General features: G+C 47.4%; 1 protein-coding gene across 5 annotated transcripts; it reads left to right on the top strand.

The window, feature by feature from the left end:
• The first annotated feature begins 9 nt into the window (after nucleotides 1-9).
• Nucleotides 10-26,746, top strand: AARS1 (alanyl-tRNA synthetase 1). 5 transcript variants are annotated; one of them, XM_027119312.1, is made up of 21 exons: nucleotides 10-533; nucleotides 8,847-9,011; nucleotides 11,839-12,027; nucleotides 12,346-12,491; nucleotides 14,670-14,861; nucleotides 15,371-15,515; nucleotides 15,863-16,008; nucleotides 16,656-16,764; nucleotides 16,919-17,069; nucleotides 17,783-17,907; nucleotides 18,345-18,489; nucleotides 19,328-19,506; nucleotides 20,199-20,312; nucleotides 21,398-21,604; nucleotides 22,111-22,295; nucleotides 23,526-23,634; nucleotides 24,305-24,418; nucleotides 24,939-25,088; nucleotides 25,212-25,298; nucleotides 25,702-25,815; nucleotides 26,223-26,746. In XM_027119312.1, exons 2-21 carry the CDS (start codon nucleotides 8,868-8,870, stop codon nucleotides 26,406-26,408), a joined length of 2,937 nt encoding a protein of 978 aa, XP_026975113.1. In that variant the 5' UTR covers nucleotides 10-533; nucleotides 8,847-8,867; the 3' UTR covers nucleotides 26,409-26,746. The 5 variants fall into 5 exon arrangements, with proteins under 5 accessions (XP_026975113.1, XP_026975114.1, XP_026975112.1 ...); XM_027119313.1 differs by lacking the exon at nucleotides 10-533 and adding an exon at nucleotides 5,098-5,187; XM_027119311.1 differs by lacking the exon at nucleotides 10-533 and adding an exon at nucleotides 5,198-5,327.
• The last annotated feature ends 590 nt before the right edge of the window (nucleotides 26,747-27,336 follow it).

The following is a 27,336-nucleotide window of genomic DNA, read 5'->3' as shown; positions in this document are numbered from 1 at the left end:
GTTACCACCGCCAACGGCCGCTCACAGCCCGAGCCTCATTGGCTGAGGCTTAGAAGCCAGTCCCGCCAGCCAATCAGAGAAGGGGAACGGCAAGCCTGGCGCATGCGCACCAAAGTACCTGGGTGCAAAAAGGCTAGGTCTAAGTTTCAACAGGGGTAGCCTTTGGGTATTGAGCTTTTTTTCCCCCCCCTCCCCCCGCCTTGAGTTTTTTAAACCGAGTTGTTTTTTGCTGAATGTCAGGCTCCCGCCTTAGGTTGGAAACTCCATAAGGACAGGGCAGTGCTCTCCTTAATCTTGATCTCTAGGGTCTAGCGCATAATAGACATTCACTTGGTGAATAAATAGATGAGGAATGCACATCCCCCCTCCCTGACCCCCAGATCAAACATTTTTATTTTTAATTTACTTTTTAATGAATATTTTATTTTATTTTTCGGCTGCACTGCACTGCAAGTGGGATCCCAGTTCGACCAGGGATCGAACCCCTACCCCCCTGCATTGGAAGCGCGGAGTCTTAACCATTGGATCACCAGGCAAGTTCCTATTTTAAATTTATTTTTAATCTTTTTTTTTTTGGCCAGGCTCTGCAACATATGGGATCTTAGTTCCCTGAACCCGTTCTCCCTGCAGTGGATGTGGAGTCTTAACCACTGTTCTGCCAAGGGAGTCCCTGTAGATAAAACTTTTTTTGTGTGTGTGGTACTTGGGCCTCTCACTGTTGTGGCCTCTCCCGTTGCGGAGCGCAGGCTCTGGACGCGCAGGCTCTGGACGCGCAGGCTCTGGACGCGCAGGCTAAGCGGCCATGGCTCACGGGCCCAGCCGCTCCGCAGCATGTGGGATCTTCCCGGGGCACGAACCCGTGTCCCCTGCATCGGCAGGCGGACTCTCAACCACTGCGCCACCAGGGAACCCCAGATCAAACTTTTTACTCTTTGCCTCTGAACATATAGGTGAAGAAGCTCATTCTCTAGTTTAGTCCACTGCTACTCCAAGTGTGATCCCCCAGTAATAGCACAGATAACACGTGGAAGCTTATTAGAAATTCAGAATCTCAGGCTTCGCTCCAGACCTACTAAATTGGGATCTGCATTTTAAGATCCTAGTGAGGCAGGAGATAGATGGGCCCCAGGTTAGACATTTACAACTGGCCTCCCGTTTACCTTTCATGAGACAGAAAAAAGTGGGTCAGGCTGGATACTTACAACTAGCCTCCTGTTTGCATTTCCTGAGACAGGAGATAGGTGGGCTGCAGGTTAGGCATTTACAATCAGTCTCCTGCTTGCTCTGAAATAGAAGCAATGACAGGGACAGGGTAAATAGCCAAGCTTTGTCTCTTGTGGATGCCTTAAGATAACAGTCATGGCAAGAGCAAAGAGGGGCAAAACCTTGTTCGAGTAAAGGACCAAGGGATCTCCGCTTCCCCTCACCTTGGGGCAAGGGAGACACTACACATGGGCACAAAGGCTCCTTGGGGGTCAAAACTCCAGGCCATGGTGACTCTTGCTTCTCCCAGACAGCTTCACGTCGGGATCCATCTTGACTGAGAGGTGCATGCGCACCTAAGGGGAGGGTCCTGAGACAAATTAGCCAGGGGAGAACAAAACAAGATGGTTGGCCAGAAGGAAGACAAAGCCTCGGAAAACTGCCCCTTTATAAAGAATTTAAGAATTTCCCAAAGGCGCAACTCTTTCTCTGAGTTCGCCCATGTGTCTTTCTGCATGTACTTTGCTTTTCCAGTAAACTTTTTCCTTTTCTCTTTACCTTCTGCCTCCTCGCCTGAATTCATTCTTGACAAGGCAGGCAAGAACTAGGGATCCAAACCCTAGCCGCTGGCCCCTGTGGTCTCGTGGTTAGGACTCCCGGTCCGGGAACTAAGATCTTGCTTCCAGCTACCACTCGCTGTTAATTGCTGCAAGCTACTGCTTACTGCTGCATGCATCCGAAATCACTAGGTGACTCCTATGGTACTTCATGGTCTGAAAACTCTTCAGTCACCCCCATTTGACCTAATAGCAAATAAATGAACATTCAAAGTTCATTTTATAGATGATAAAAGTAGCTTAGGTGCCATGGAAGAATTAGACTACATCCTTCCAAAACTAAGTATTTTAGCTGTACTATCTTGAGCCCCTGCTATCTTCCTCATGCCCCCAGGTAAGGTTCAACCAGTATTCTACTGCAGAGCAAGCCATGTGTATAGCACTCAGTTACCTACAGTCCTAAGCAATTAGCCCAGAATAAGTTAGTAGTTTCCTAAAATAGACAATTTGCATGTTGCATTAAGATAGTTTTCCTTCTATTATATAGTTGACACTATCTGCCAGGGGAAAATATTGTAACAGGGAAGAGCCAAATCTGACTACATGTTGGATCTGTTTCTTTTACTTTAACCTTTGCTTTCCGCTGCTTTGTTCACTAAAAGGATACCGTCTATACATAGTGGCCTGCCTCAGGGAACCCTGCCCCTGAATGTTAAACCAAAGCGCCTTTGTTCAGGGAAATATCCCGACCCTGTCCACCTGTGGATGGGTGCAAGAAATAAGAAATTAACACAGCCCTGAGGTTGGCCATTGCAGGGGATATTTGCAAAATTTACGGTCTTTTTACTTTACTTCCTCATCTCCTCCCCCTCTCTACTATAAAAGAAACTGGCATCCACACCCCAATAAGTGGTTATTTTGAGACTTTAGTCTGCCATCTTCTCGGTCTTCTGGCTTCCTGGATAAACTTGTATTCCTTGCCTCAACACCTTGTCTCTGATTTACTGGCCTGTTGTGTGGCGAGCAGAGCGAGCTTGGACTCGGTAACAGTATCATAGAGAACTGGGTAATTATCTGAATAATTCATGTAGAAAATTCATTTTTAGAAGAATGTGACTTTTGGGCTTCAACAATTTCTCTTCATGTGTACTGAACCAATCACTGGGGAATAAAAAACATTTTTTAATCTATCTTCAATTCTTTTGTTAGTGAAAGTGCTATATTAACAGCAACAACTATGGCAACATAGCTAAGTTATTAAGGCTACAACCAATATTACTTTATTTTGAAAGTACAGTTTGTACAATTTTGGCTCTCCATTTTAAATGTGCGGGTACAAAAGTCTGACCCATTTCTCAGGTTGTTGTGACTAAATATGCTATTTGGGGCCATTTTGTTAAATATCTTTTTTTCTTTTAATTAATTTATTTTTGGCTGCATTGGGTCTTTGTTGCTGCGCGGCTTTCTCTAGTTGCAGAGATCGAGGCTACTCTTCATTGTGGTGCATAGGCTTCTCATTGCGGTGGCTTCTCTTATTGCGGAGCATGGGCGCTAGGCGCGTGGGCTTCAGTAGTTGTGGCACGTGGGATCAGTAGTTGTGGCTCACGGGCTCTAGAGCACAGGCTCAGTAGTTGTGGCGCATGGGCTTAGTTGCTCCGCGGCATGTGGGATCTTCCCACACCAGGACTCGAACCCATGTCCCCTGCGTTGGCAAGCGGATTCTTAACCACTGCGCCACCAGGGAAGATCTATTTTGGGTCATTTTGGATCAGAACAGTTGTCTCTCTTGGTTTTGACCTTAGCTGTCTTAACCTCTGGGTGCCTAAGTTTCCTCAGCTGTTAATAGCAGGTAATAAAAGTAACTCGTAAGGTTGTTGTGAGGATCAGTGTCTGCTGCATACTAAGTGCTCAACAAACATTAGGTGTGATGATGATTATTAATGCTTTGCTGTGAATTGAGAAATTAAGTGACTTCTTGCTAGCTTTTGAGCTTGACCTATTTGTGTAGCATGCTCTTTTACATGAAAAGAGTAAAATTTTTCTGAAGTATTGAAACAAAGCAGGACCCTGTGGGGCCGTCCTGGGCACAAAAGCTTTTCTAGGAAATAGGTTTTATTCAGCCTCCTTGACCTTCCCAGAGTTCCAAAGGGCAGATTCAGACAGTTGCTAATCAGGGAAGAGAGGGAATCCAGAAACAAGGGAAGAGCAGTCAAGAAACAATAGTGCAGCCTTGGGGTAGGGTCCTGGTTCCTCCTCAAGGAATATACATATAATATCTTTTAAGTTCTTCTGCAGGAACTAAGGCCCCCCACTCAGGTGGAGGATGGTAACTTCAGGCTGAGCGCAAGATTCCTGGAGCACCACCCTGTTACCTCACCACCAACCAATCAGAAGAAAGTCACACACCCTGCAGCTCTCACCCTAAATTTTACCATAACCCCCCCCCACCCAAATCATCAGGGAGTTTGGGGTTTTTGAGTACCAGCCACCCGGTCTCCTTGCTTATCCCTGCAATAAACCTTTCTCTGCTCCAAATTCCCACTTTTTGGATTGTTTGGCCTCTCTGTACATCGGGCATATGAACTTGTGTTCCGTAACAATATCTTTAACCCAGTTATGACCAGCAGCACAATTTTATACCCTTCTATTTAGATATACAAGATGATGTAGGTTAATAGTGGAGAAGTTTAGGTTATGGGCTTTGGAGTTGAACAGAAACGGGTTTGAATCTTGGTTCTTTAACTTACTTTTCAGTGTGTACTTAGGCAAGGCAGTTACCTCATCTGTAAAAGGTATGCCAATTGGCCTGCCTCCTACACAGTTTAAAAACTAAACGAAATAATGTAGGAAATGTTTAATAATGCCTCGCATATAAACATTAACTATTACTTTTCAAAGGCAAATCGAGGACCAAATGCCAAATTGTCTCTCATAGAGTATGTTATTTTTTCCACACCAAATCCAACAAGGTCTAAAGGACAAGTGTATCCATGAGCACAACGTATCAGAATCTGAGGCCTGCATACCATTCTGCAACTAAAACGAACATAACTAGATACTAAGAGCTGTGACCTCTACCAAACACACGTCACCATTTCCCCCTTATTAATCATGTCAACGACTAGGATTTAGAGTATGGATACTAAAATGTCGGTCCCCAGAAGTACACATCCTTACTTGTCACGTGACGTGCCCCAGTCCCTTCTTTCCCTGCCATTGCATCAGCCGATTTAGACCCGCCTTCCCAGAAACCAACTAATAAGCTGATTCGTGCTCCAGTTGATTGGCATGTCGGATGACCAATAATTTCTCGGAAAGGTAAGGCGCGGCGGGGCACTTTCCATCCGCGCGCTCTGGTTGGACGGGGCGGTGCGTGCTGCCAAGGGCAGTGCTTTGGCGCTGGTACCTCTGCGTGTCTGCGGGACAGGTAACCGTGGTTCCGGGCGCTGGGCTTTGAGGGAGGAGTTAGGAACTGCGACCCTCGGGAGAAGCAGATTGACCTCTGAGAGAGTTCTACGGCGCCGCGATAGCGGCTGTGCTTGGCGTTTGGCCCCTGGGCCAGGCCCTGTGAGTACTCCGGAACGGGGCGCGGGCTGGAGCCGGGGTTGAGGCAGCCGCTTGGCGACACGGCAGCTGGAGAGTGGCCTTTTGTCAGACCCTTGGAGCGCTGGGGGTGGAGTGGCCTCGGGTGGCCTTGCTGAGGACCGAGACCTTGGAAGGATCACTGTTGTCGCTGACCATCCGTCCAAAGCTGAGGTTTTATCTCCCCTGGCTTTAATCCCCTAGGGGCGGGCGGGGTTGCGGGCGGGTAGAGTGGTCAAGACGGGTGGAATCAGGCTGTGAGCCGTTCCCTAAATTCTTAAAATTAGCTAATAACTGATACTAGTCCGGGCCTACCTAGAAGCAATTTCCGTGCTCCATCACGTTTAGCTATTACTTTTTCAGGGTCTGCGTTTCCAGTGTGCTTTAAGTTCATTCGCAGTTCGCTACTAAAGGGTTATTAATTATACCATGAAATACTTAGCAACCACTGTGCTGGATGCTGAGGACATAACCGTAATGGTGAGCAAAAACCACCAGTCGTGATACTCACTGGGCTGGAACTTACAGCCTGTTGGGGAGATGGACCTCCAGCTGTCAAATGCATGTGCAAATTATGACGGGAGACACCTGGGGCTATGAGACTAAAATAGGAAGAATCTGATTAAGAAGGAGAAGCCTTCCTTAAATAAGTCTCTTTGAAATTGAGATGCCAACAATGAGAAATTAACTAGGAAAAGGCAAAAAGGGAGAATAGGGTAGTCAGCTTACCTGGCAAGTGAAGAGCATGTTGAAAGGTCCAGTGGCTGGAGCCTTAAACCCAAAGGCCAGTGAGATTTAAGGTACTTAAGACCTTTACAGTTCCTGCTGGGAAATGGAATCTGACCTCCTTTGTGCTACCTCTGTATCCAGTATAGCCTTCCTGTGTATTTATATTGAATAAATGAATGAGTGGTGATGGTGACACAGCCTTTAATAGTCCCAGCGTCCATAGGGCCTAACAGCAATATATTCGATCCTTTTACATCATACTGCAGTTATTTCTGTGACTATCTCCCTATTAAGGGCATGAACTCTCTTTCATCTTGGTTCCCAGCATACAGTATGTATTCAGTACGTTGAATGAATAAACAAAGATGGGAAATTCATGTGTCTTTTGGAATGGAACTGCTTATTTTCCTCAGGTAACACATTTAGAGGAGGAGCAATGAACATTCTGAAACAGCTGTGATGTCGCTGCTCAGTCAGGATTAGCACCGTTCGTTCATTGTTGCCACCATGATTAATATTCATTGAGAGCCATGATGAGAAGGGTCGAGGAAGAATGTGGTGTGACAAACTTTCTAGAAACCGTAGCCTTGACTCCTTAGCGTGAACAGAAAATCCTCAGCTGTGGGGATTTTAGTCAGCTCCTTGGCTCTGTCTGCCAGTGTTTCACCATCTTTTTGCCCAAAGGGCTTTTTGTTTGAGTAATGAGTTGATTGAGTTGTGAATAAATCAATTGAAATTGTGATTAAACATAAATCTAAGAGTCACAGTCTCATCATGTTCGTTGTGTACATCTTTCTTTGTATCTTCCTCCTAGGAAGGAAGAAAACTTTGAGCTAAGTGATGTAAAGTAATAGTATCCAATTCGTTCCAGGTTACAAGTTGCTTCCAGATACAGGATGGCTTTTGGCCTTACACCCCAGGTGGCGTAGGCAGAGTAGATCTTACTTTTTTACAAAAAAGGAAACAAATTTAGGACAAAGTGCCTTTTTATTTAATTGTTTAAAAATTTTTTTGGCCATGCTGTGAGGCATGTGGGATCTTGGTTCCCCCACCAGGGATCGAACCCACGACCACCGCATTGGAAGCGCAGAGTCTTAACCACTGGACCACCAGGGAAGTCCCAAAGTGACTGTTTTTTTAAAATAAATGTATTTATTTATTTGTTTGTTTTTATTTTTGGCTGCGTTGGGTCTTCATTGCCGCGTGCCAGCTCTCTCTAGTTGAGGCGAGCGGGCGCTACTCTCCGTTGCGGTGCGCGGACCTCTCATCGCAGTGGCCCCTCCCGCTGCGGAGCACGGGCTCTAGGCTCACAGGCTTCAGTAATTGTGGCTCGCGGGCTCTAGAGTGCAGGCTCAGCAGTTGTGGTGCATGGGCTTAGTTGCTCGGCAGCATGTGGCATCCTTCCGGACCAGGGCTCGAACCCGTGTCCCCTGCATTGGCAGGTGGATTCTTAACCACTGCGCCACCATGGAAGTCCTCAAAGTGACTTTTTAAAGGTTAGAGCTAGGTCTAGAATTCTAGAGACTTTTAGATAATGTTGTGAATGAGATGGTTCCTATTTTTCTAGACACCCAGTGCAACATGGCACTACAACTCCATGCCAGTGATTGGTACCCTCTACCAAGGCCTGTCACTTCTCTCTAACCTGCTTGTCATAGAAGCCGTGTAATATATGTGAAAGAGCTCTGAAACTGTAAAGCTGTTTTATTCCTAATTTCCCTCTCTTCTGATTCCCTCTCTCTTTCACTGGCTCTTGAGCTCTACTTCCTCAGTGTGGCTACAACGTCCTCACTCCCTAGCAGTCAAATAGCTGGGAAGGCAGCAGTTTAGCAGTTGGGTTCTGGAGGAGCTAAGTGGAGGCAGGTACATTCCTGCTACTTGCAGGGCAGTTCCTTGTACAGATGGGCCCATGCCCAGGTCCACTGTTGCCTCCCCTAGATGGTCACGCCAAACCTAGAGGCCCTGGCTTTGGGGATAGTGGAACTTTGCACTGTTCTAGGCATGTGGGTTAAGACAGAGCTGGAAGTGCCCTTAGAGTTCATCTATTATGGCCCCCTTTTGTTGAAGTAATTCCCTTAAGGACTTGGAGCTAGGACTGGAACCTGGGTCTCCTGAGCCTCCCTCATCTCCAGGGGGCTCCTCTGCTAGACTGAACTGTGAGGTTTTATTCCCATTTCTTTTGTGTTTTTTTAAAATTTATTTATTTATTTTTGGCTGTGTTGTGTCTTCGTTGCGGTGTGCTGGCTTCTTACTGCGGTGGCTTCTCTTGTTGCAGAGCTCGGGCTCTAGGCGCGCGGACTTCAGTAGTTGTAGCACAAGGGCTCAGCTGCTCCGCAGCATGTGGGATCCTCCCGGACCAGGGCTCGAACCAGTATTCCCTGCATTGGCAGGCGGACTCTCAACCACTGCGCCACCAGGGAAGCCCTATTCCCATTTCTTAATTCCTGACTTAGGGCTTGGAACAGTGGACGCTCCATACATTTTTGCAGTGAATGAATGCATGAAGAAACTACCTCCTCCGCTTAATGTGTTGGTGTATTGAACAGATTGAGGTTGGCCCGGGAAGGAAGAGCATGTGGGGTTGCTCTCTGCTACTGCAGCAAGTTTTGCTTCGATGATGATTTTAGCCTTGGACATTACAACATAGAGGTTTTAGGATCAAACAGCTTACCCGTGTCTTGCTTTGACATGGCCTGAGAAGCTAGGAGTCTTGTGTAATGTTTACTTATCTTAGTTTCAATTCCCCTAATTTTCTTTCATTTTTCCTCTGGTTAGTTCCGTAGGGTTATTTTCGAGATGGACTCAACCCTAACAGCAAGTGAAATCCGGCAGCGTTTTATAGATTTCTTCAAGAGAAATGAACACACCTATGTTCACTCATCTGCCACCATCCCTTTGGATGATCCCACTTTGCTCTTTGCCAATGCAGGCATGAACCAGGTAAGGGTATTTTCCCTTCCCCTTGGCTTTTTTGTCCACAGAGGCAGCACAGCAGCCCTGGAGTCAGTCAGAATCCCAGTTCTGTCCTTCCTGTGTGATCTTGCAGAATCTACTTTATGTCGTTGAACCTCTGTTTCTTTGTCTGTGAAATGAGGAATAATGATAGTGCCTGCCTTTAGATTGTAGTGAGGCGTAAATAGAATAATGCATTTAAAATGTTTAGTACAGTATTTGAAGTAGGTACTTGAATATTAACTATCATTATTTTTAATTATGATGAGAGACTCCGATACTCATGGATTAAACTTGTATGCCTCTCAAGAAAAATACAGCCTACATCTAGTCTGTAAAGTTTTGCCTTTTTTTTTTTTCTCCTAAGGAAATAGCTGTGCTTTATTAAAATCAGAGGCTGGGTTAATCTTGCTGAGCCCTGAAGAGACTTGTTAGCTCAGCTGTTGTGGTTGTCCTTCATCTTTTCATTGTCCTTGTTTTTTTCTTTATAAAATGTCAGTTCTTCAGGATTCTTTTTTTTTTAAAGGAGCTTTTATTTTATTATTTTTTAATTAATTAATTTATTTATTTTTGGCTGTGTTGGATCTTCGTTTCTGTGCGAGGGCTTTCTCTAGTTGTGGCAAGCGGGGACCACTCTTCATCGTGGTGCGCGGGCCTCTCAGTATCGCGGCCTCTCTTGTTGCGGAGCACAGGCTCCGGATGCGCAGGCTCAGTAGTTGTGGCTCACGGGCTTAGTTGCTCCGCGGCATGTGGGATCTTCCCAGACCAGGGCTCGAACCCGTGTTCCCTGCATTGGCAGGCGGATTCTTAACCACAGCGCCACCAGGGAAGCCCCTCTTCAGGATTCTTTTAAGGCTTTGCTTTCATTCCCATTCTAGGCCATGCACAGTCTTATTTTTTTCTTTAATTAATTAATTAATGTATTTATTTATTTATTTTTGGCTGCGTTGGGTCTTCGTTGCTGCACACGGGCTTTCTCTAGTTGTGGCGAGCATGGGCTTCTCATTGCGGTGGCTTCTCGTTGCAGAGCACGGGCTCTAGGCATGCGACTTCAGTAGTTGTGGCACGTGGGCTTCAAAAGTTGTGGCTCACGGGCTCTAGAGCGCAGGCTCAGTAGTTGTGGCGCATGGGCTTAGTTGCTTCGCAGCATGTGGGATCTTCCCGCACCAGGGCTCGAACCTGTGTCCCGTGCATTGGTAGGCGGATTCTCAACCACTGTGCCACCAGGGAAGTCCCATGCACAGTCTTATTGATTTTTTTCTTTTTTTAAACTTCTTTCTTGAAGCTACTGCCACGAATGCCAATTCGGATCTACTGCTGACGAAACTTTATTAGTAGGATTTGTGTTTGGGGCAATTGAACTATAAAAGATATTTAAAAGTTTTATTTTTGGAGGCAAGCATTTTCTTGTGAAGTAATGAGAGCATCACAAGTTTATAAAGGTGTTTAAAAGGAGTTTTTCACTATACCTGTGACATTGAAAACTATTTAATTGGCTGGAAGTGGATTCAGGTTAGATGGGGCCCTCAGGACTTTCCTTTGGAGGTTCTTTGGGTGACTGCTTAGCCCGGTGGACCCACCAGCCCTTAGGATGCCCCTCACTGTGGGATAAGTTGACATTTTCTGTTCTCTCAGGTCTCTTCTCTGGCATGGAAAATTAGAGGCACTGGGAACATTTTCCACCTGTATTACATGAACCATGAAATTATAAAAGTGTTTTCAGTTGTGTGAGTCCCATGCATACACCTGGAATTGAGGGCACTAATTTTAGGTGGACTCTTTCAAGGTGGTGAGTTTTCTGGAATACTGAAACAGTTTTGTTCTACTCAGCCATACCTAGGCTTTGTCTTCTCCCACATGAACTGAACGTACTTGGCAGAAGCCATGGAGTCCAAGGTTTATAAACATTCTCTGAATAACAGTAACTAGTAGCCTGCATGTAGCACCTCCTATACACCAGGCATTGCTCTGTGTCTTATGTATATTAACTCATTTAATCCTCACTCTGTGCCATCCTACTGAGGCACTGAAGGCTCAAGTAAACTGCCCAAGCTCACGAAGCTGGTAAATGCTGGAGCATGGATTTGAACCCAGGCAGTCATTTGCTTATGTGCTGTATGCCTCTTAATCAGAAATACCTTGTGTTTTTTGTTTTGCTTTGTTTGTTTTTACATTTTGAATTAGTATTTATTGAGCATCTATTCTTTTCAGGTACTTTTCTAGGTGCTAATAAGTAAGATAGTTTCTGCTTTTAAAGAGTTTACGGTCGAGCGCAGGACTGTACAATGTACTTTCTGCAATGATGGTAATTCTATATGTAATCACACACCAGCCATGTGTGATTATGGAGCTAGTGTGACTTAGTGTGACCAAGTGGTGCTAATTTTTACTCCCTGAACAGGTCTCAAATTTTTTTCTTCCTTATCACCTTTACTACCAAGCCAGCACATTGGTTTTAGAATATGTTCTTCCAGAAAGATGGTATAAGCCCTGACTGCAGAGACTTGAGAGGAAACACAGGTTTCACTGCATCAACCTTGACTGTTATCCCAGATCTGGCAGGGCTTTCCTTTGTGCAGTTGGTGTTACTGGCAGTGGTGGAGACCGTTGGAGAACTAGGACCAGGGAGGAGCTGCTCCAAGACAGGCTGCCTCTGCTGCAGCACACAGGGCCACCTGCCTCTGATAAGTTTCTGTATTGCAGGCTAATCAAATCCGGAAATGAATAGTCTATGTGTGTTCTCTTCCTGCCAGCCTGTAAACACCTGATATATCTGCAGCTCTTTAAAAGTTGAAATGTTCCCTTTCTTTTTTAGTTCAAACCCATCTTTCTGAATACTGTTGACCCATCTCACCCTATGGCAAAGCTGAGCAGAGCTGCCAATACCCAGAAATGCATCCGGGCTGGGGGCAAACACAATGACCTGGACGATGTGGGCAAGGATGTCTATCATCACACCTTCTTTGAGATGTTGGGCTCCTGGTCTTTTGGAGATTACTTCAAGGTAAGTTCAAAGAGGAGATCTCTGAGCAAAGATCAAAGGAATTTTGAGCAAAACAGTCATTTCTACTGAGGGAAATGGTTTCTAACTTTGATGGTTTCATGATACAAAATATCATCTAGGAGATTCAGAAGTGAAGGACATTTATCAATTCTAAGACTTCTTGGAAGCAGTACCTGTAATTTTATGATTTCAGTTTACATGTGGATTTCTTGTATAAATTTGACTGTTTATGGTGAAGATACTGTATTGGACCTCTCCTACTCATATTAAATAGATTCTGGTTTGGTCATATTCCACATCTTTTTGATCATTTTGTAGGAATTGGCATGTAAGATGGCTCTAGAACTTCTCACCCAAGAGTTTGGCATTCCAGTTGAAAGACTCTACGTTACTTACTTTGGGGGGGATGAAGCAGCCAGCTTAGAACCAGACCTGGAGTGCAAACAGATCTGGCACAACTTGGGGTAAGAATGTAGCTCGCGTGTGGAGCGTATGAGTACGGAGGAATAAAATGGTTCCTACACTCAGTGCCAGAGTGGGGTCTTAGGACTTGGGGTGCATTGTCATTTCCTATTTTGGGGTGTGTATGTGGAGGTGGAGGTGACTGGGAGTAATTATCCTTTGGTGCATCCTTTGCTTCTTAGTAGGTTTACTTGATCATTCTGTTGTTGAAAGCCAACATAAAGAGTCTCGTGTTTTTTTGTTTGTTTGTTTGTTTGTTTGTTTGTTTTGCGGTACGAGGGCCTCTCACCATTGTGGCCTCTCCCGTTGCGGAGCACAGGCTCTGGATGTGCAGGTTCAGTGGCCATGGCTCACGGGCCCAGCCGCTCCGCGGCATGTGGGATCTTCCTGGACCGGGGCACGAACCTGTGTCCCCTGCATCGGCAGGCAGACTCTCAACCACTGTGCCACCAGGGAAGCCCTCTCATTTTTTTTTTGCTTTTTATATATTTTTAGAAATTGTACATAGAGTGCATATGTTGTGAAATTTCAAACTATATGGAAATGTAAAAAATAGGAAATGGAAGATCCCTAACATTAGTCCTTGTTAATAGTTTGATACCCCATATAGAGTCTTTCAGGCCTTTTTTCATATTTCTGTAGCCCTGTGTGTATGTGTGTGTCTTTTTCAACAGAGTGTATTGATATGAAACAGTTTATTTCTTATAGAAATGTAATGGCATCAAACAGGTCTAGGACAAAGGAAGTTGTGGGGGGTTTTTTTGTTTTGTTTTGTTTTTTGCGGTACGCGGACCTCCCACTGTTGTGGCCTCTCCAGTTGCGGAGCACAGGCTCCAGACGCGCAGGCTCAGCAGCCATGGCTCGGGCCCAGCCACTCCGCGGCATGTGGGATCTTCCCGGACCGGGGCATGAACCTGTGTCCCCTGCATCGGCAGGCGGACTGTCAACCACTACACCACCAGGGAAGCCCCGTGGGTTGTTTTTTTTTAATGTAATATAATTCTAATATAAAATCACATAGCATAAAAGGTAACATGATAGATGAGCAATATGTGTTCTGGGCTTAGAACATAATAGAATTTATGAAGCTCTGTATCAAGAGGAATCTGATTGTGAAGTGATGTTCCCCTGTAGATAACAAGAATGCCCATGATGTCCTTGTCTCATTTTCTTGTTCTTTTTACTTAAACTCTCTTGTCATTTAGTGTGTAGCTTTTTATATACTTAAGCACTGCTACTTCTCCTTTATTTTTAATTTTTTTTAAAATTACTTTTACTCAGGGTATATTGTTTCAATCCAGCTTCCCCTTGTACTTGGTCTGAAATCCCTCTTTGGTTAGACTCTATAGTCTAAATGTACTTGGATGTTTTGAGTAGTAACACATGTGAAACTTAAAATACTAATCTTGACTTTTTGAATCCTGTTTTACTTGGCTTGTATATATCTGTACTTTGATTTCAAACAAGCATAATCTTTTTTGAGTGCTCTGTTATCTAGCAACTCTCAGCAGAGTCAATATTTTGGAAATGTTTTAACCTTAAATTCTTTTTGGTATCATTTTAAGGTAAAAGACAGATGACTAAATTGGGGCATAGAGAGGTGACTTTAAATGATCAGCTGCTTTTTTTCAACACTTATATTGTCATAATATAATTGTTTTCATTTATAAAAATGAAGGAACATTTGCAAAGAAACGTGCAAAGAAATTTGTTTAAATTCTGGTCGGGAATTCCCTGGCGGTCCAGTGGTTAGGACTGTGCACTTCCACTGCAGGGGACACGGGTTCCATCCCTGATCAGGGAACTAAGATCCCACAAGCCGGGCAGCCAATAGATAGATAGATAGACAGACAGACAGACAGATAGGTAAATTCTGGTCATATTCAGCATAAACGTTTTCATTTTTATGTGTTCCTGTCTAGACTTTATCTACATCTTTGCATGTTTTTATTTATTTATGATCACAGCATATGTGCATTTTGTATTCTGTTGTAGTCACTCTTGAAAAGAATCATGTTCTGCTGCTTTATCAGGATTTGAATGCAGACTCAGCACTAGTAATTGCCAAAGAGTGAGCCTTCTTTCTAGAAATGCATAAGGATCTCCTTTTTTGGCGGATGCAAGTCTGTGCAGAATCCTGTCACTAGCTATAAATGGGCTTATCTTCCTGCTCTCTGCAGGCTGGATGACAGCAAAATCCTCCCAGGCAACATGAAGGATAACTTCTGGGAGATGGGTGACACGGGCCCTTGTGGTCCCTGCAGTGAGATCCACTACGACCGGATTGGTGGTCGGGATGCGGCACACCTCGTCAACCAGGATGACCCCAATGTGCTAGAGATCTGGAACCTCGTGTTCATCCAGTATAACAGGTGGTCTTGGAGTCCTGATCTGTTCCTGCTAAGAGCAGCACCTTTCCTCAAGCTGCGTAGAGCGAGAGGAACTCGGCGCATGGCTCTCTTCTCATCCTCGCCTTTGGGGACAGTGGAGCAGTGCTAAAGGCATCATGGGATCTTGTGGACATTTGTTCAATTTTATTTCTCAGGTTTTCCCTCTGATCTCTGGGACAGGGCTGGGCCTATTCTTTTATAAACTAGTTTTATTCCACATACTACCTGCTTAAGGGCTATTCCTATAATGTCATTTTTGCTGTAATTTGAACTGCTGTTTTAAAGCTCATTTCCTTGAAGCTTGCCTCACTCTTTAATGAACCCCAGAGTATTTCTTCCCGTTCTCCCTTCACACCCCACCTCCCACCAAAACAGGCAGAGGCAAATGGCAAATAGTCACAGCCTGCAAACTGCAAAGTGAGTTCTGCCCAGCAGGGAGAGGTGGCAGCCTGAGTCCGTGTTTCATCCTCCTCTTTCTCTGGATCTTGCAGGGAAACCGATGGCATTCTGAAACCTCTTCCGAAGAAAAGCATTGACACAGGGATGGGCCTGGAGCGACTAGTGTCTGTGCTGCAGAATAAAATGTCCAACTATGACACTGACCTTTTTGTCCCTTACTTTGAAGCCATTCAGAAGGTACTGGTCCTATTGCAGACTTCTGTGGAGGTTTCCAGGCTGGACCCTTAGTACTGTCAAAGATAAAACAATCATATGCTTTGCTGGGTGAGGGTACCTGTGACCATCTACCAACTTCACTGTTAATAACACAGGGGTCTAAGCACAGGGCACTGTATTTTATTGTGTGCAGGGGCCTAGCTGGGGGCTCTTCACTCTTGCTCCTGTTACCTTTTTTGGGGTTATAGGATCTGGCAAGAGGTCATCCTTTCAATTTATGCCCCGTCAGTCCTCTCTGAACCTCCTGGGGTGAGGCAACACTAGAAGGGCTGCTTCCTGATGAGCTGCCTCCTGGTTTTTATCTGTAGGGCACAGGTGCGCGGCCATACACTGGGAAGGTTGGTGCTGATGATGCTGATGGGATCGACATGGCCTACCGGGTGCTGGCCGACCACGCTCGGACCATCACCGTGGCCCTGGCTGATGGTGGCCGACCTGACAACACAGGGCGGGGGTAAGTGTGTTACACGTGGGGCAGGGTGAGGACTGACGCTATTGAGTTTTATGGCTCTCTGTGGAACTTAACACCGTACTTCATTATTGTTTGTCTTCTAGGTAGTTGGAGGGATCCTTTTATTTTTTTTAGGGATAAAGGGAGTTTCAGCTCACTTTGAAGAGTTCACTATATTAAATTTCTGCTGCCAAGTACAAGATGATAAGGGTTGTATTTAGGGTTGTCTGATAAGATATTGGCAGGGGCAGGGGAGATACTGATGAACCCCAGGCAACTTCATTACTGACAGCCGGGACCCGGAATTGGATTGTGGGCCTCACGTTGGCCGTCTGGTCTGTACTTCTTGCCTTCATCTCTGGTTCAGCAGAACAAGCTTGGAAAATAAACCAAGGTTACCCCAGGTTATCCTTGATGCATCTTTCTGGATATATTACTGAGTTTTATGCTGGAATTAATGTTAATGACTTTGGGGGAATGCAAAAAAAAAAAAAAGAAAAAAGAAAAAGCAGGCTTAGGATAAAAGAAAGAATCTGAAAGAGAAAGACAAAAAATTGGTCATGTTGCTTGGGTAGAATTCCAAAGGACCCACTACCAAACGCTCGGCTGGGAATGTTGTCTAGCAGGAAACTGGGTTCTGCCTCTTATAGGTATGTGTTGAGACGGATTCTCCGCCGGGCTGTTCGATACTCCCATGAGAAACTCAACGCCAGCAGGGGTTTCTTTGCTACATTAGCAGATGTTGTTGTGCAGTCCCTGGTAGGTGTATTTCCTGTTCACCTCTTCTGTACTGAAGCACATACCTTAAAAGTCGTAGAGTGGGAGATATCACACTGTTAATGAGAATTTTTAGAGGAGTCATAGTATAGTCCCTGCCTTCATTGGGCTCATATCTGTGTCTCCCGTTTACCAGGGAGATGCATTTCCTGAGCTAAAGAAGGACCCAGATATGGTGAAGGACATCATTAATGAAGAAGAAGTGCAATTTCTCAAGACGCTCAGCAGAGGGCGTCGCATCCTGGACAGGAAAATTCAGAGCCTGGGAGACAGCAAAACCATTCCCGGTAAGGACCGGTTTGTTCCTTTCTTCAATAGCCTGGTTCATCTTTCTGGAAGAGGCAAGCCCTTTCTCACAAACTGACAGTGGACTCCTGTGTCTCCAAAGGCTGAGCATAGCTTGGTTAGACCGCTTTTGGTGTAAAATGGGGTTTATAGTAAGATTATAAAAGTAACATATTATTATGGCAAAGTATTCAAACAGTACAGAAGTAAAAAGTGAAAATCCTCTTTCCCAAACTCATTTCTCAGAAGTCACAACTCTTTGGAGTTTGTTGTATAACTATTCAGGACTTTTCTGTATTTGCATACAAACGTATATAGGGGTGTGTGCGCGTGTGCAAGCAAAAAATGGGAACGAGTAGTATGTAGTGTTTTACAACTTTAATTTTTTACCAGACAGGAAAATTAATTCCAGAAGTTTTTACTTTTTATGGAAGTATAATATAATGTGCAAGGTGAAAGCCTGATGAATTTCCACAAACTGAACACACTTGTGTTCAGATTAAGAAACAGAACTTTTCCAGGGACCTCTTGTACTTCCCCCAGGTTGACTGCAAAAGATTTGATGGATTTTCTGACAAATACACAGAACCATTACTAACTTGCCTGGCTCTTTAATCCCTCCTGTCACTGCCAGTGTCCTCCTGGGAAGGGGTTGGGATGGAAAGGAAGGGGGGCCATCCCTGTCATTCTTATGTGATTCCTTTGTGCTGTGTAGGGGACACTGCTTGGCTCCTCTATGACACCTATGGGTTTCCAGTGGATCTTACTGGACTGATTGCTGAAGAGAAGGGCCTGGTGGTAGATATGGATGGCTTTGAAGAGGAGAGGAAGCTGGCTCAGGTAAAGCATTTGGGGAGTGAGCAAGAAACTCAGCCCCAATCAAGGCAGGACTTGGCTGCAAGGCAAGAAAGAATTTCCTTCCATTAAAGTCTTTGAAATTCTGTTTTTCCCAAGACCAGTGAGTCTCAAGTGGGGGCAGTTTGCCCCCCTTTCCCCAAGGGATATTTGGCAGTAGCGTATAAAGGTAGTTTTTGGTTTTCACAACTGGGGATAGATGCTACTGGCCTGTGGTGGGTAGAGGCCAGGAATGCTGCTCAACCTCCTTCAGGGGACAGCCTCCCAGAACAAGAGTTACCTGGCCCCAAATGTCAGTAGTGCTGAGGTCAAAAAACTCTGTTCTAGAGCTTTACATTGGGCATAGTTTAGCAATTTCAAGTCCTTCAGAGTGCTTTTTCTTTGATATTAAGGTAACTTATGCTTATTTCTCTTACTGGCAGCTAAAATCACAGGGCAAGGGAGCTGGTGGGGAAGACCTCATTATGCTGGACATTTATGCTATTGAAGAGCTCCGGGAAAAGGGTCTGGAGGCAACAGATGATTCCCCAAAGTATAATTACCATTCGGACTCCAGTGGGAGCTACGGTATGTTAGTGTGCTCATCTGGGGTGGTTTTCAAGCAATGAGTCTCAAGATTATGAACCCAGGATATCCATGGTAGCCTTGCCTGCAGTGCTGTGTAGCCGTGCTGTGTAATTTTATACTCAGAGAGACCCTTGGTGATTGACTTTCTATTTATTTTGGAATAATTATAGATTCACAGGAAGTTGTAAAAGAAATTTACCAGGAGATTACTTGTACCTTATACCCAGTTTTCCCTAATTGCAACATCTTGCAGGAAATAAGGAAAATGACATTGATTTATGAAATTCCCTGTGGCTGTTGAATTTTGCATCGGGATAGTAGCATTCTAAAGTTAAGACAACTCAAAAGAAATATACTGGTGCTACATGTTTTTGCTTTTTTTGCTCCAGCAGAGATACCTAAATCTATGTAAGGAAGCCCACAAAAGGAATACATTCCTTATGAATTGACCTTGGAGTAGGGAATTTATTACTACTCTTAAATACCTACTAATCAAATTCATCAGGTTTCTGTTCAGTAGCTCACAGTTAGGGTGACCATCTGTCCCATTTTCCCAGAATTGTCCCAGTGTTGACACTGAAATTGTCCCAGTGTTTTCCTCACACCTTGGGAAATCCCCTGGTCCCAAGCAAACCGGGACAGTTGGTCACCCCTACTGAGTATTATATTCTCCAGTAGAAAACCAGCATGTTAAGCCCTTTTGTGGAGTCTAATAGGCTTCTTCCAACATGAAATTAGACAATTAGGACCTAAGGAGAGTTTGAGAAATAGAATCCGATAAAAGCCAGCTAAGAATGTGTGAATGAAGTCATCAACCGTGTTTTCCCTTTGTATGCAGTGTTTGAGAGTGCGGTGGCTACAGTGATGGCTCTGCGCAGGGACAAGATGTTTGTGGAGGAAGTGTCCACGGGCCAGGAGTGTGGAGTGGTGCTGGACAAGACCTGTTTCTATGCCGAGCAAGGAGGGCAGATCTACGACGAAGGCTACCTGGTGAAGGTTGATGACAGCAGCGAAGACGTGAGCCAACAGTTCTTCTTGATCAGTGGGGAGCGGGGGCCCAGCAAAGGGCCGTGCCTGGGCGCCGGGCAGCTGCTCTGGCTTCTTGGTGCTCCCAGCCCTGAGGGGCAGACACCACCGATCTTTGGGTCGTGTTCTATGGTCAGTGTTTCTGAAGCCGAGGGAGCTGCTGCTTGTACTGTGTTGCTTTCATCACCGTTAGGTCCCCTTGTAGCAGGATCCTTGCAGCCAGGCTGCTTAGGTTGATCCCTGGTTCCTCCAGGCTTTCCTTGTAAATAAGGAGAGACAGCTCTCTGGAGGGCAGACATCCTTGTGGAAGACGTGGCCTGTAGCTCAGCCACTGCTGTCTCTGTGGTCTTGGATGAGTTACCTAGTCTCGGGCTTGAGCTTCCTTACAATGGCTTTAATTCTCTAAGATGCTCCTTAATGGAGAGAGAGTGTGTGTGTCTGTGTCTATGTATATATACACACGTATTACATATTTAAAGTGTTGTGTAATGATAAATATTTATATAGTGGTCCATATATATATGTATGTGTGTATATATAATGGTGTTAATGGTATGTGTGTATAGTACATAAAGGGAGAATTCATATTTATGTCCATTTATATGTATTTATATATATACATATATACACACATATGTATTTGGATTTATTTATATATTGGTCTCCTCCTTGACTCCTCTTAGAAAACTGAGTTTACGGTGAAGAACGCTCAGGTCCGAGGAGGGTATGTCCTGCACGTAGGAACAATCTATGGCAGCCTGAAAGTGGGGGATCAGGTCCGGCTGTTTATTGATGAGGTGAGTTTGAGTTGCTTTAGGCTGGTTAGTAATCATCTTTCCTTCCCCTTTTAAAAAAAATGTCAGCTTTATCGAGGCATACCTGGCATGCAGAATTACAAGAGTTGTTTTAACGTGTACGTCATAGTGATTTGATGCAGGTTGTGAAAGGAATTCATCTCCTCCTCTGGCTTTCAATTGGTCCATCATTACTGTCCCTCCTAAGTGAAATTATAAGTAGATGATTGCGTGTAAGGTGCAGAAGTAAATTTTGAGGGATGTCATTGAGAGTTAAATCTGTTCCCAAGTTAGACCACAGTGATTTCAGTTGAGATCCTATAGCTTCATTTTCACGGATGGCCTTTCTCCAGCTTAACCTCAAATACTTCTTCAGGAGCCAAGGATCCTGTGTTAAGAAATAGGTTCTGCTGCACGTGCCAGAGCTCCAAAATAATAGTAGCATAAAATAAGACGGAAGTGTGTTTGTCACCTGAAAGTCTGAGCTGATGCAGAGGCCCTCCCCACAAAGTCACAGGGCCTTGCTCTTCCTTGCTTTTGTTCCACCATCATTCCTGGGGTGTTGCCCTTGCTTTCATGGTCCAAGAAGGTAGCTATGAGATCCATTTTCTAGGCCAGGCGTTGGTGGACTTTTTTTGTGAAGTGCCAGATAGTAAATATTTTTGGTTTTCTGAACCATACTGTCTCCATCACAGCTACTCGACTCTGCGGTTGTGGCACAAAAGCACCGTAGGCAATACGTAAACACACAGGTGTGGCTATGTTCCAATAAACCTAGATATAAAAATGGATTGCAGGACGGGTTCGGCCCACAGGCCATAACTTGCCAACTCCTGTTCTAGACAGTGGGAAAGAGGAAGGGGAGGGTGTGTTCCTTTAAGGGTACACATCACTTCTGCTCACAGCCCACTGACCAGAATTTAGTTACATGGCCACAGTTAGCGGCATGGGAAGCTGTAGGCTTTATTCTGGGCAGCCGTGGGTCTAGCTAAAAACTCTAGTACTTGGGAAGAAGAGGAGAGCAGGTGCTGGGGGCCGAGCAGCAGTCCGCTGCAGACCTCTCCACCAGCCTGCTCTGCCCTTTATAGCCCCGACGGAGGCCTGTCATGAGCAACCACACAGCCACCCACATCCTGAACTTCGCCCTGCGTTCCGTGCTTGGGGAGGCTGACCAGAGAGGCTCCCTGGTTGCTCCTGACCGCCTTCGGTTTGACTTCACCGCCAAGGGAGCCATGTCCACCCAACAGATCAAGAAGGCCGAGGAGATTGCAAACGAGATGATTGAAGCAGCCAAGGTAGGTCGCGTCACATGTGAGCTCTTGGGTCATGAACTCCACTCCTTCCTGCACCATCACTTTCTATGTACGGAGCCGCCCCCGCCCAGATGCTCTCACTCTGTCGAGCCATAGTCTGTCCGGTGAACACATGTGTTCAAAGCAGTGATTCTTAACTCTGCTGGGTAGGGGTCAGTGCTGGTGTTCAGTGGGGGACCTCAGGGAGGTCTTTGGTCCGCCCCTTCTTTAGGACAACCAGAGCTCTTTTAGTTAAATCTGTTTGACATACAGCACATCCATTTAAGATTTGGTTCACAGTTTAACAAAGTAGTTGGAAATTCCTATTTTGAGCCCCTTGACTTTACACATGGGGCTTTATTTTGGGAGGCTCAGGGCACGTGATGGGCAGAACCGAGATCAGAGACCCAGAGCCCTGCCTGCAAGACTGCACTCTCCCTGCTGCTTCCTACTGCACCTTCAGAGAAGATCTTTTCCCAGCTTTTTTTCCTATCTTCTTTCCGTGGCAGCCCGTCTACACCCAGGATTGTCCTCTGGCAGCAGCTAAAGCCATCCAGGGCCTGCGGGCTGTGTTTGATGAGACCTATCCTGACCCTGTGCGAGTCGTCTCTATTGGGGTCCCGGTGTCTGAGCTGTTGGATGACCCCTCCGGTCCTGCTGGCTCGCTCACTTCTGTTGAGTTCTGTGGGGGAACGTGAGTACCTCAGGGGGAGCAGTGGGTGGACCTGCCTTTTGTTAATTTGCGTTACCCTCGGAAGGTGTGGGTAATAGGCTAGACCAGCTCTCACTTGTCTAAGGATGAAACAGAGTCCTCAGAAATGCAGGTGCCAAACAGCATTCCCAGGAATCAGCATCTGCATGCTCCCATCAGACCCCTCCGTGTCTGACGCTGACATTTACTGGGTGTGTGATGAAACGTTCTTCTCAGGAGGGAAGGTAAAAAATGTCATCCTAACACTTACAGCTGCTTGCTCTCGTTCCCTGGACGGATGATGACAGAAGGCCTGGGAATTCATGATTCCACAGGGCCCTGGAGCTTCTGATATGGTCCTAGCCCCTTTTCGTTCCCAGGGCCTCACATAGTTCCCTTTGCAGGCTTGAGCAGCGTCTGTGAAATTAACCTCATCGTCTCAGAGCCCCTGAGTCAGGCCCCACGGTAGACCCGGCTCAGTTTGGCTGTGGGCAGCCCCATGTTTCTGCCAACTTGGAGTCCTCCATAGCCCTTGGGGTCTTTCTGGGACAGTCTGGTGGCCTGGGAAGTTCCTGCCTGCCAAGAAATCAGGGGGAAAAAGACATTCTTAAGGCCATGATAGAGCCCATCCAGGGCCTCCTGTGAGCCTCAGGCAGGCAGAGAGCAGGTGGGTGCATGGAGGATGGGGTAGGGATCTGGGAGATCACATTCCAGGCCTCCCTCTGTCCAGTAGAATTGGGCCTTCAAATGAGTCCCACCTCTGCCTTGATTCCTCTCTCCATGACACTCTAGAGCACTGGAAACAGCTTTCGGAGACTTTACATCATCCTTGCGGAGTGGCTGAGAGTAAATGAGCGTTTGAGGTTCTCTGAGCCCCTGGGGTTGTCTGAGGTGCTGTGGTAAGACTTGAGAGGGAATCCACAGATACTCTCAGGCTGTTGAGCAGGGACAGACGGCAGCAGTGTGGAGAGGGAGAACTACCCACATTTCATGCGTGAGAAAACTGAGGCTCAGGAACGTGGCGCCTCGCTCAGTGTCGGCCCCAGCCAGGCCTTCCCTGACTGCCTGCCCCTTCCAGGCCACAGCTGCGTTCTGAAATAAACACGAAGGGCCTTTGCTCATCATCCCTTTGAGGGAGCTTCCCTGGGAGCGACTACCATTTAGGGCTCCTGCCTGCCAGCCAAGGGCTCCTGGGTGCTGTGAGGACCATGAACTTTGCCTTCTGCCATTCAGGCATCTGCAGAATTCGAGTCACGCGGGAGCTTTTGTGATTGTGAGCGAAGAAGCTATTGCCAAGGGCATCCGGAGGATTGTTGCTGTCACAGGTGCCGAAGCCCAGAAGGTGAGCAGGTCAGGCTGGTTTGTGGCTTACTTGAACAAGGCAAGCGGGGCCCGATCTGTGGATCCACAGTGCCGATGGTCACATGGCCGCTGCGGTCAGAATCGGAGGTACGGCACGCCCTCCAGGGTGTCCTCCCGTTACCCCGCCTGGCGGAAGAAAGCCAGCACCGCACGAAACGTTCTAGCTATCTTATATTTAATCTTTTAAAATATAGGTAGATTCTGCCATAAGATGTCTGTGTCTAGGAGGGTAGGCCATAGTTTTGCTGTGGCTTCTGTGCCCCCAGCACTTAGCCACATCTCGCTTGGGGTATGTACCCAGTTTGAGACACATGGAGTATGGGGACAGTTGCTCTGGGGGTGGGGACTGTAGCTCACGCCTGACGTGTGCCGAGGCTTGAGGAGTGATGATTTCATAGGTGGGAAGGGCTCCTGGCTCATGAGTTCTCTGTCACGCCCTGAACCTGAGTTCCGCTGGCCAGGTGTGTGAGGAGGGTGCTCCTTTCTGGGGCATGAGGCTGCAAACACTTGCCCCTGAAGGAAGAGAAAGTTCTGGTGTTCTGGGGGTGTGTTGTTCCATAGCCTGCCGTCGGTGTCTGCCACCGTTCACAGAGTCATGAAGCTGAAAGTTGCCTGACCCACAGTTTACAACTCTGATTGTCTGCTCCCAGGCGCTCAGGAAAGCAGAGAGCTTGAAGAAATCTCTCTCTGTCGCGGAGGCCAAAGTGAAGGCCCAGACTGCGCCAAATAAGGACGTGCAGAGGGAGATCGCGGACCTCGGTGAGGTAGGGGCGGCCTCCCTCCTCAGGTCCTGGTTCTCGGTGCAGTGGGCCTTTGGACTGACTTCGGATGTCCGGCAACCTTGCCAAGGGAGCTTCCCAGATCCTGGCCTCCGGACCCCTGGAACCAGCTGCTGCCCCCGTTGCTGATGGCAGGGCAGCCCCTTCTGAGCACTAGTGGGCACCGGTGTTGAGGGGGGTGGGAGAGGCACTGTGGGAGCCCACTGTCTCCAGGTCTCCTGGTGTTTGTTAACATTCGGGGGCTTCCCATTAGCCCATCACGGGCTGTGTTCACTGCCGTGGGGGGACCAGGTCTAACGGGGTCCCAGCTCTCTTTATTCTGCCCCTTTCTCTCCAGCCCTGCTCCTTACAATTCACGCAGTTGCTCATAAAGTGACTCGTCTCAAGGCCAGTGGATTCCTTTTTGTTCTTGTGTTCTCTCTCCTTCTGGACACTGGTTGGGGGACTCTGGTGTCAGAAGCCAGAAGGGTGGGGTGGGCTCACATCCTCGCTCCTCGCGGCCCAGCTCCCAGTGGAGTTCCTGTTATGGTTCCAGGCTCTGGCCACCGCAGTCATCCCTCAGTGGCAGAAGGATGAATTCCGGGAGAATCTCAAATCCCTGAAGAAAATCATGGATGACCTAGACCGGGCTAACAAAGCCGATGTCCAGAAGCGGGTGAGTCCTGGCAGTGCAGGAGCCGGGAGGATTTACCCAGCAAAGGCTGTGCAGACTACTCTCTGGGTTTCGGAGTCTGAGCCTTTGACCTGAGGCCTCTCCTCTGGACTCCCTTCCTTGCAGGTGCTGGAGAAGACAAAGCAGCTCATTGACAGCAGCCCCAACCAGCCCCTTGTCATCCTGGAGATGGAGAGCGGTGCCTCGGCCAAGGCAAGCCGGGGTTGGGGCTCCGTGGCACCACCCTGTGCCTGTCTGCTGCTTGTCTCCTCTCGGGGTCTCAGCCTTCTGGTGGCTGAAGTGGGAGCCTTGTGGCTCTGAGCAGAGTAGTTGCCTGACGGCCCACTCTCTGGGACTGAGGTTGGGCTGAGCCATGGAGAGAGCTGGTGGCTGGAGAGCTGTGGCTCCTTGAGGTGGAAGGCGAAGCTCCGAGCCAGAGCGTGGGCGAGGCCCTGTGCTTAGTCCTCCATCCAGGCCCCCGGGACCAGCACCTGCTCTTAGAAGGGGGTAGGGGGTGGGAGCTCTCTGAGAACTGAGCTCTGCAGACCCGCTGCACTTGTGGAGAGCGTGGCCCCCTTCCCCAGGGCCATGGCCTGATGCCAGGTTCTCCCCACAGGCCCTGAACGAAGCCTTGAAGCTCTTCAAGACGCATTCCCCTGAGACGTCTGCCATGCTCTTCACAGTGGATAATGAGGCTGGCAAGATCACATGCTTGTGTCAAGTCCCCCAGGTCAGAGTGCCCTGCAGTCTTGCTCACAGCAGCTCTGTGCCAGTGGCCATAGCTTTTCTCAGGGAGCTTGGTTCTTCTTACACCTGTTTGCCAAGACCCATGTGTGTTTGTGCAACCCCTGTTAGAAGTGGCCGTTTTCCTGCTCACCTGTTTGTCACCTCCCCAGCACGCCTTCCCCTCAGGCTCTCCCCTCCCTGGTGGATATATTCAACCGTGCTGGCTTTGCTGCGTGGTAGGCCTCGCCCTGGCTGTCATACCCACAGTAGGATCTCTCTCAGCTCTGGCAGCATCACCCGGGGCAGGATTGGGTGTCAGCCTCCCCCATCCTTTTTCCATCCCACCCCTCTCCTTGTCTCCCTCAATCCCATCCTCTGTCCTAACCCCCACTTCTCCTTCCTGTCTTCTAGAATGCAGCCAACCGGGGCCTGAAAGCCAGTGAGTGGGTGCAACAGGTGTCAGGTCTGATGGATGGCAAAGGTGGTGGCAAAGATGTGTCCGCTCAGGCCACAGGCAAGAACGTGGGCTGCCTGCAGGAGGCGCTGCAGCTGGCCGCCACCTTTGCCCAGCTGCACCTGGGAGATGTGAAGAACTGAGGGGGAAGGGCGGCTACCACGAGGAGGCATCTCCCCCGCACCCAGATGGATCCGTCCAGCCAGGAGCGCTCCATCCCCCACAAGGACATTCTAATCTTGGGACCTTTAAACAGCCCCATCTGTCCTCCTAACCCAGCAGTAACTGGAACTTAGCCTGGGAGCCAGCCTGTGACTCAATTCCCATGTTACGCTTCTGCCCCGAGCACATCAGCGCCATCTGTCTAGAACCACTACCCCAGGATTGTGTCTGTAGAGTTCTCTGCAGACCCAAGGCTCTGGGCCTGCAGGGAGGAATCGTTTTTGCTGCAGAGAATAAAAGGACCATGTGCAATACTCGATAATGCCGTGTGATTTCTTATCTTCTCCTCCCCTCTCTTCCCCACCCCTCACCCCACGGGTGCCCCCAGTGTGACAGCCCGTGGCTCCCTAGGTGTCTGTAGAATAAATGCTGTGGCTTCAGCTGGCTTCTGGTCGCAGTCCTTGCTGAGTCTCGCCCCAGACCCCTGAAGTTCGGGAATAATGGCCGCTGGATTTTCCTCGACATCTGTGGAGGTGGCCCACAGAATAGAGCCCCTCGTAGGAGAATACCTTCATTTCTTAGGCCCATATCCCTTTTTCTCACTTGATGTGCAGGTTGGGTGTGAGGTCAGAGGCATTCTTTGGTATAGGAGGTGTTTAGGGTACATCAGTTGCCTCCCCCCACACCTTTGACTGCCATGTCATTCCTGGTTCCAGGACCTCACTTGGATGGTGAGGGTGGAGACTCTGACCTGGTTCTGTGTCCATTCACCCAAGTCTGAAGACAGTTGGGTTTGGTAGTAGTGTACAGTACTTGGTTGTGCCCGCTCTGGCTGATTTCATGTCCCCTGAGTACAGCAGGCTGGCTCTGAGGCCCTGGGTCATTCTCAGGCCTGCGGACTTTGAGGGA

Source organism: Aethalodelphis obliquidens, unplaced genomic scaffold (assembly GCF_003676395.1).
Source record: "Aethalodelphis obliquidens isolate GAN/ISIS:26980383/991018 unplaced genomic scaffold, ASM367639v1 scaffold20, whole genome shotgun sequence".
NCBI classification, from domain to species: Eukaryota; Metazoa; Chordata; class Mammalia; order Artiodactyla; family Delphinidae; genus Aethalodelphis; species Aethalodelphis obliquidens.
This window is presented reverse-complemented; position numbering and strand designations above follow the sequence as displayed.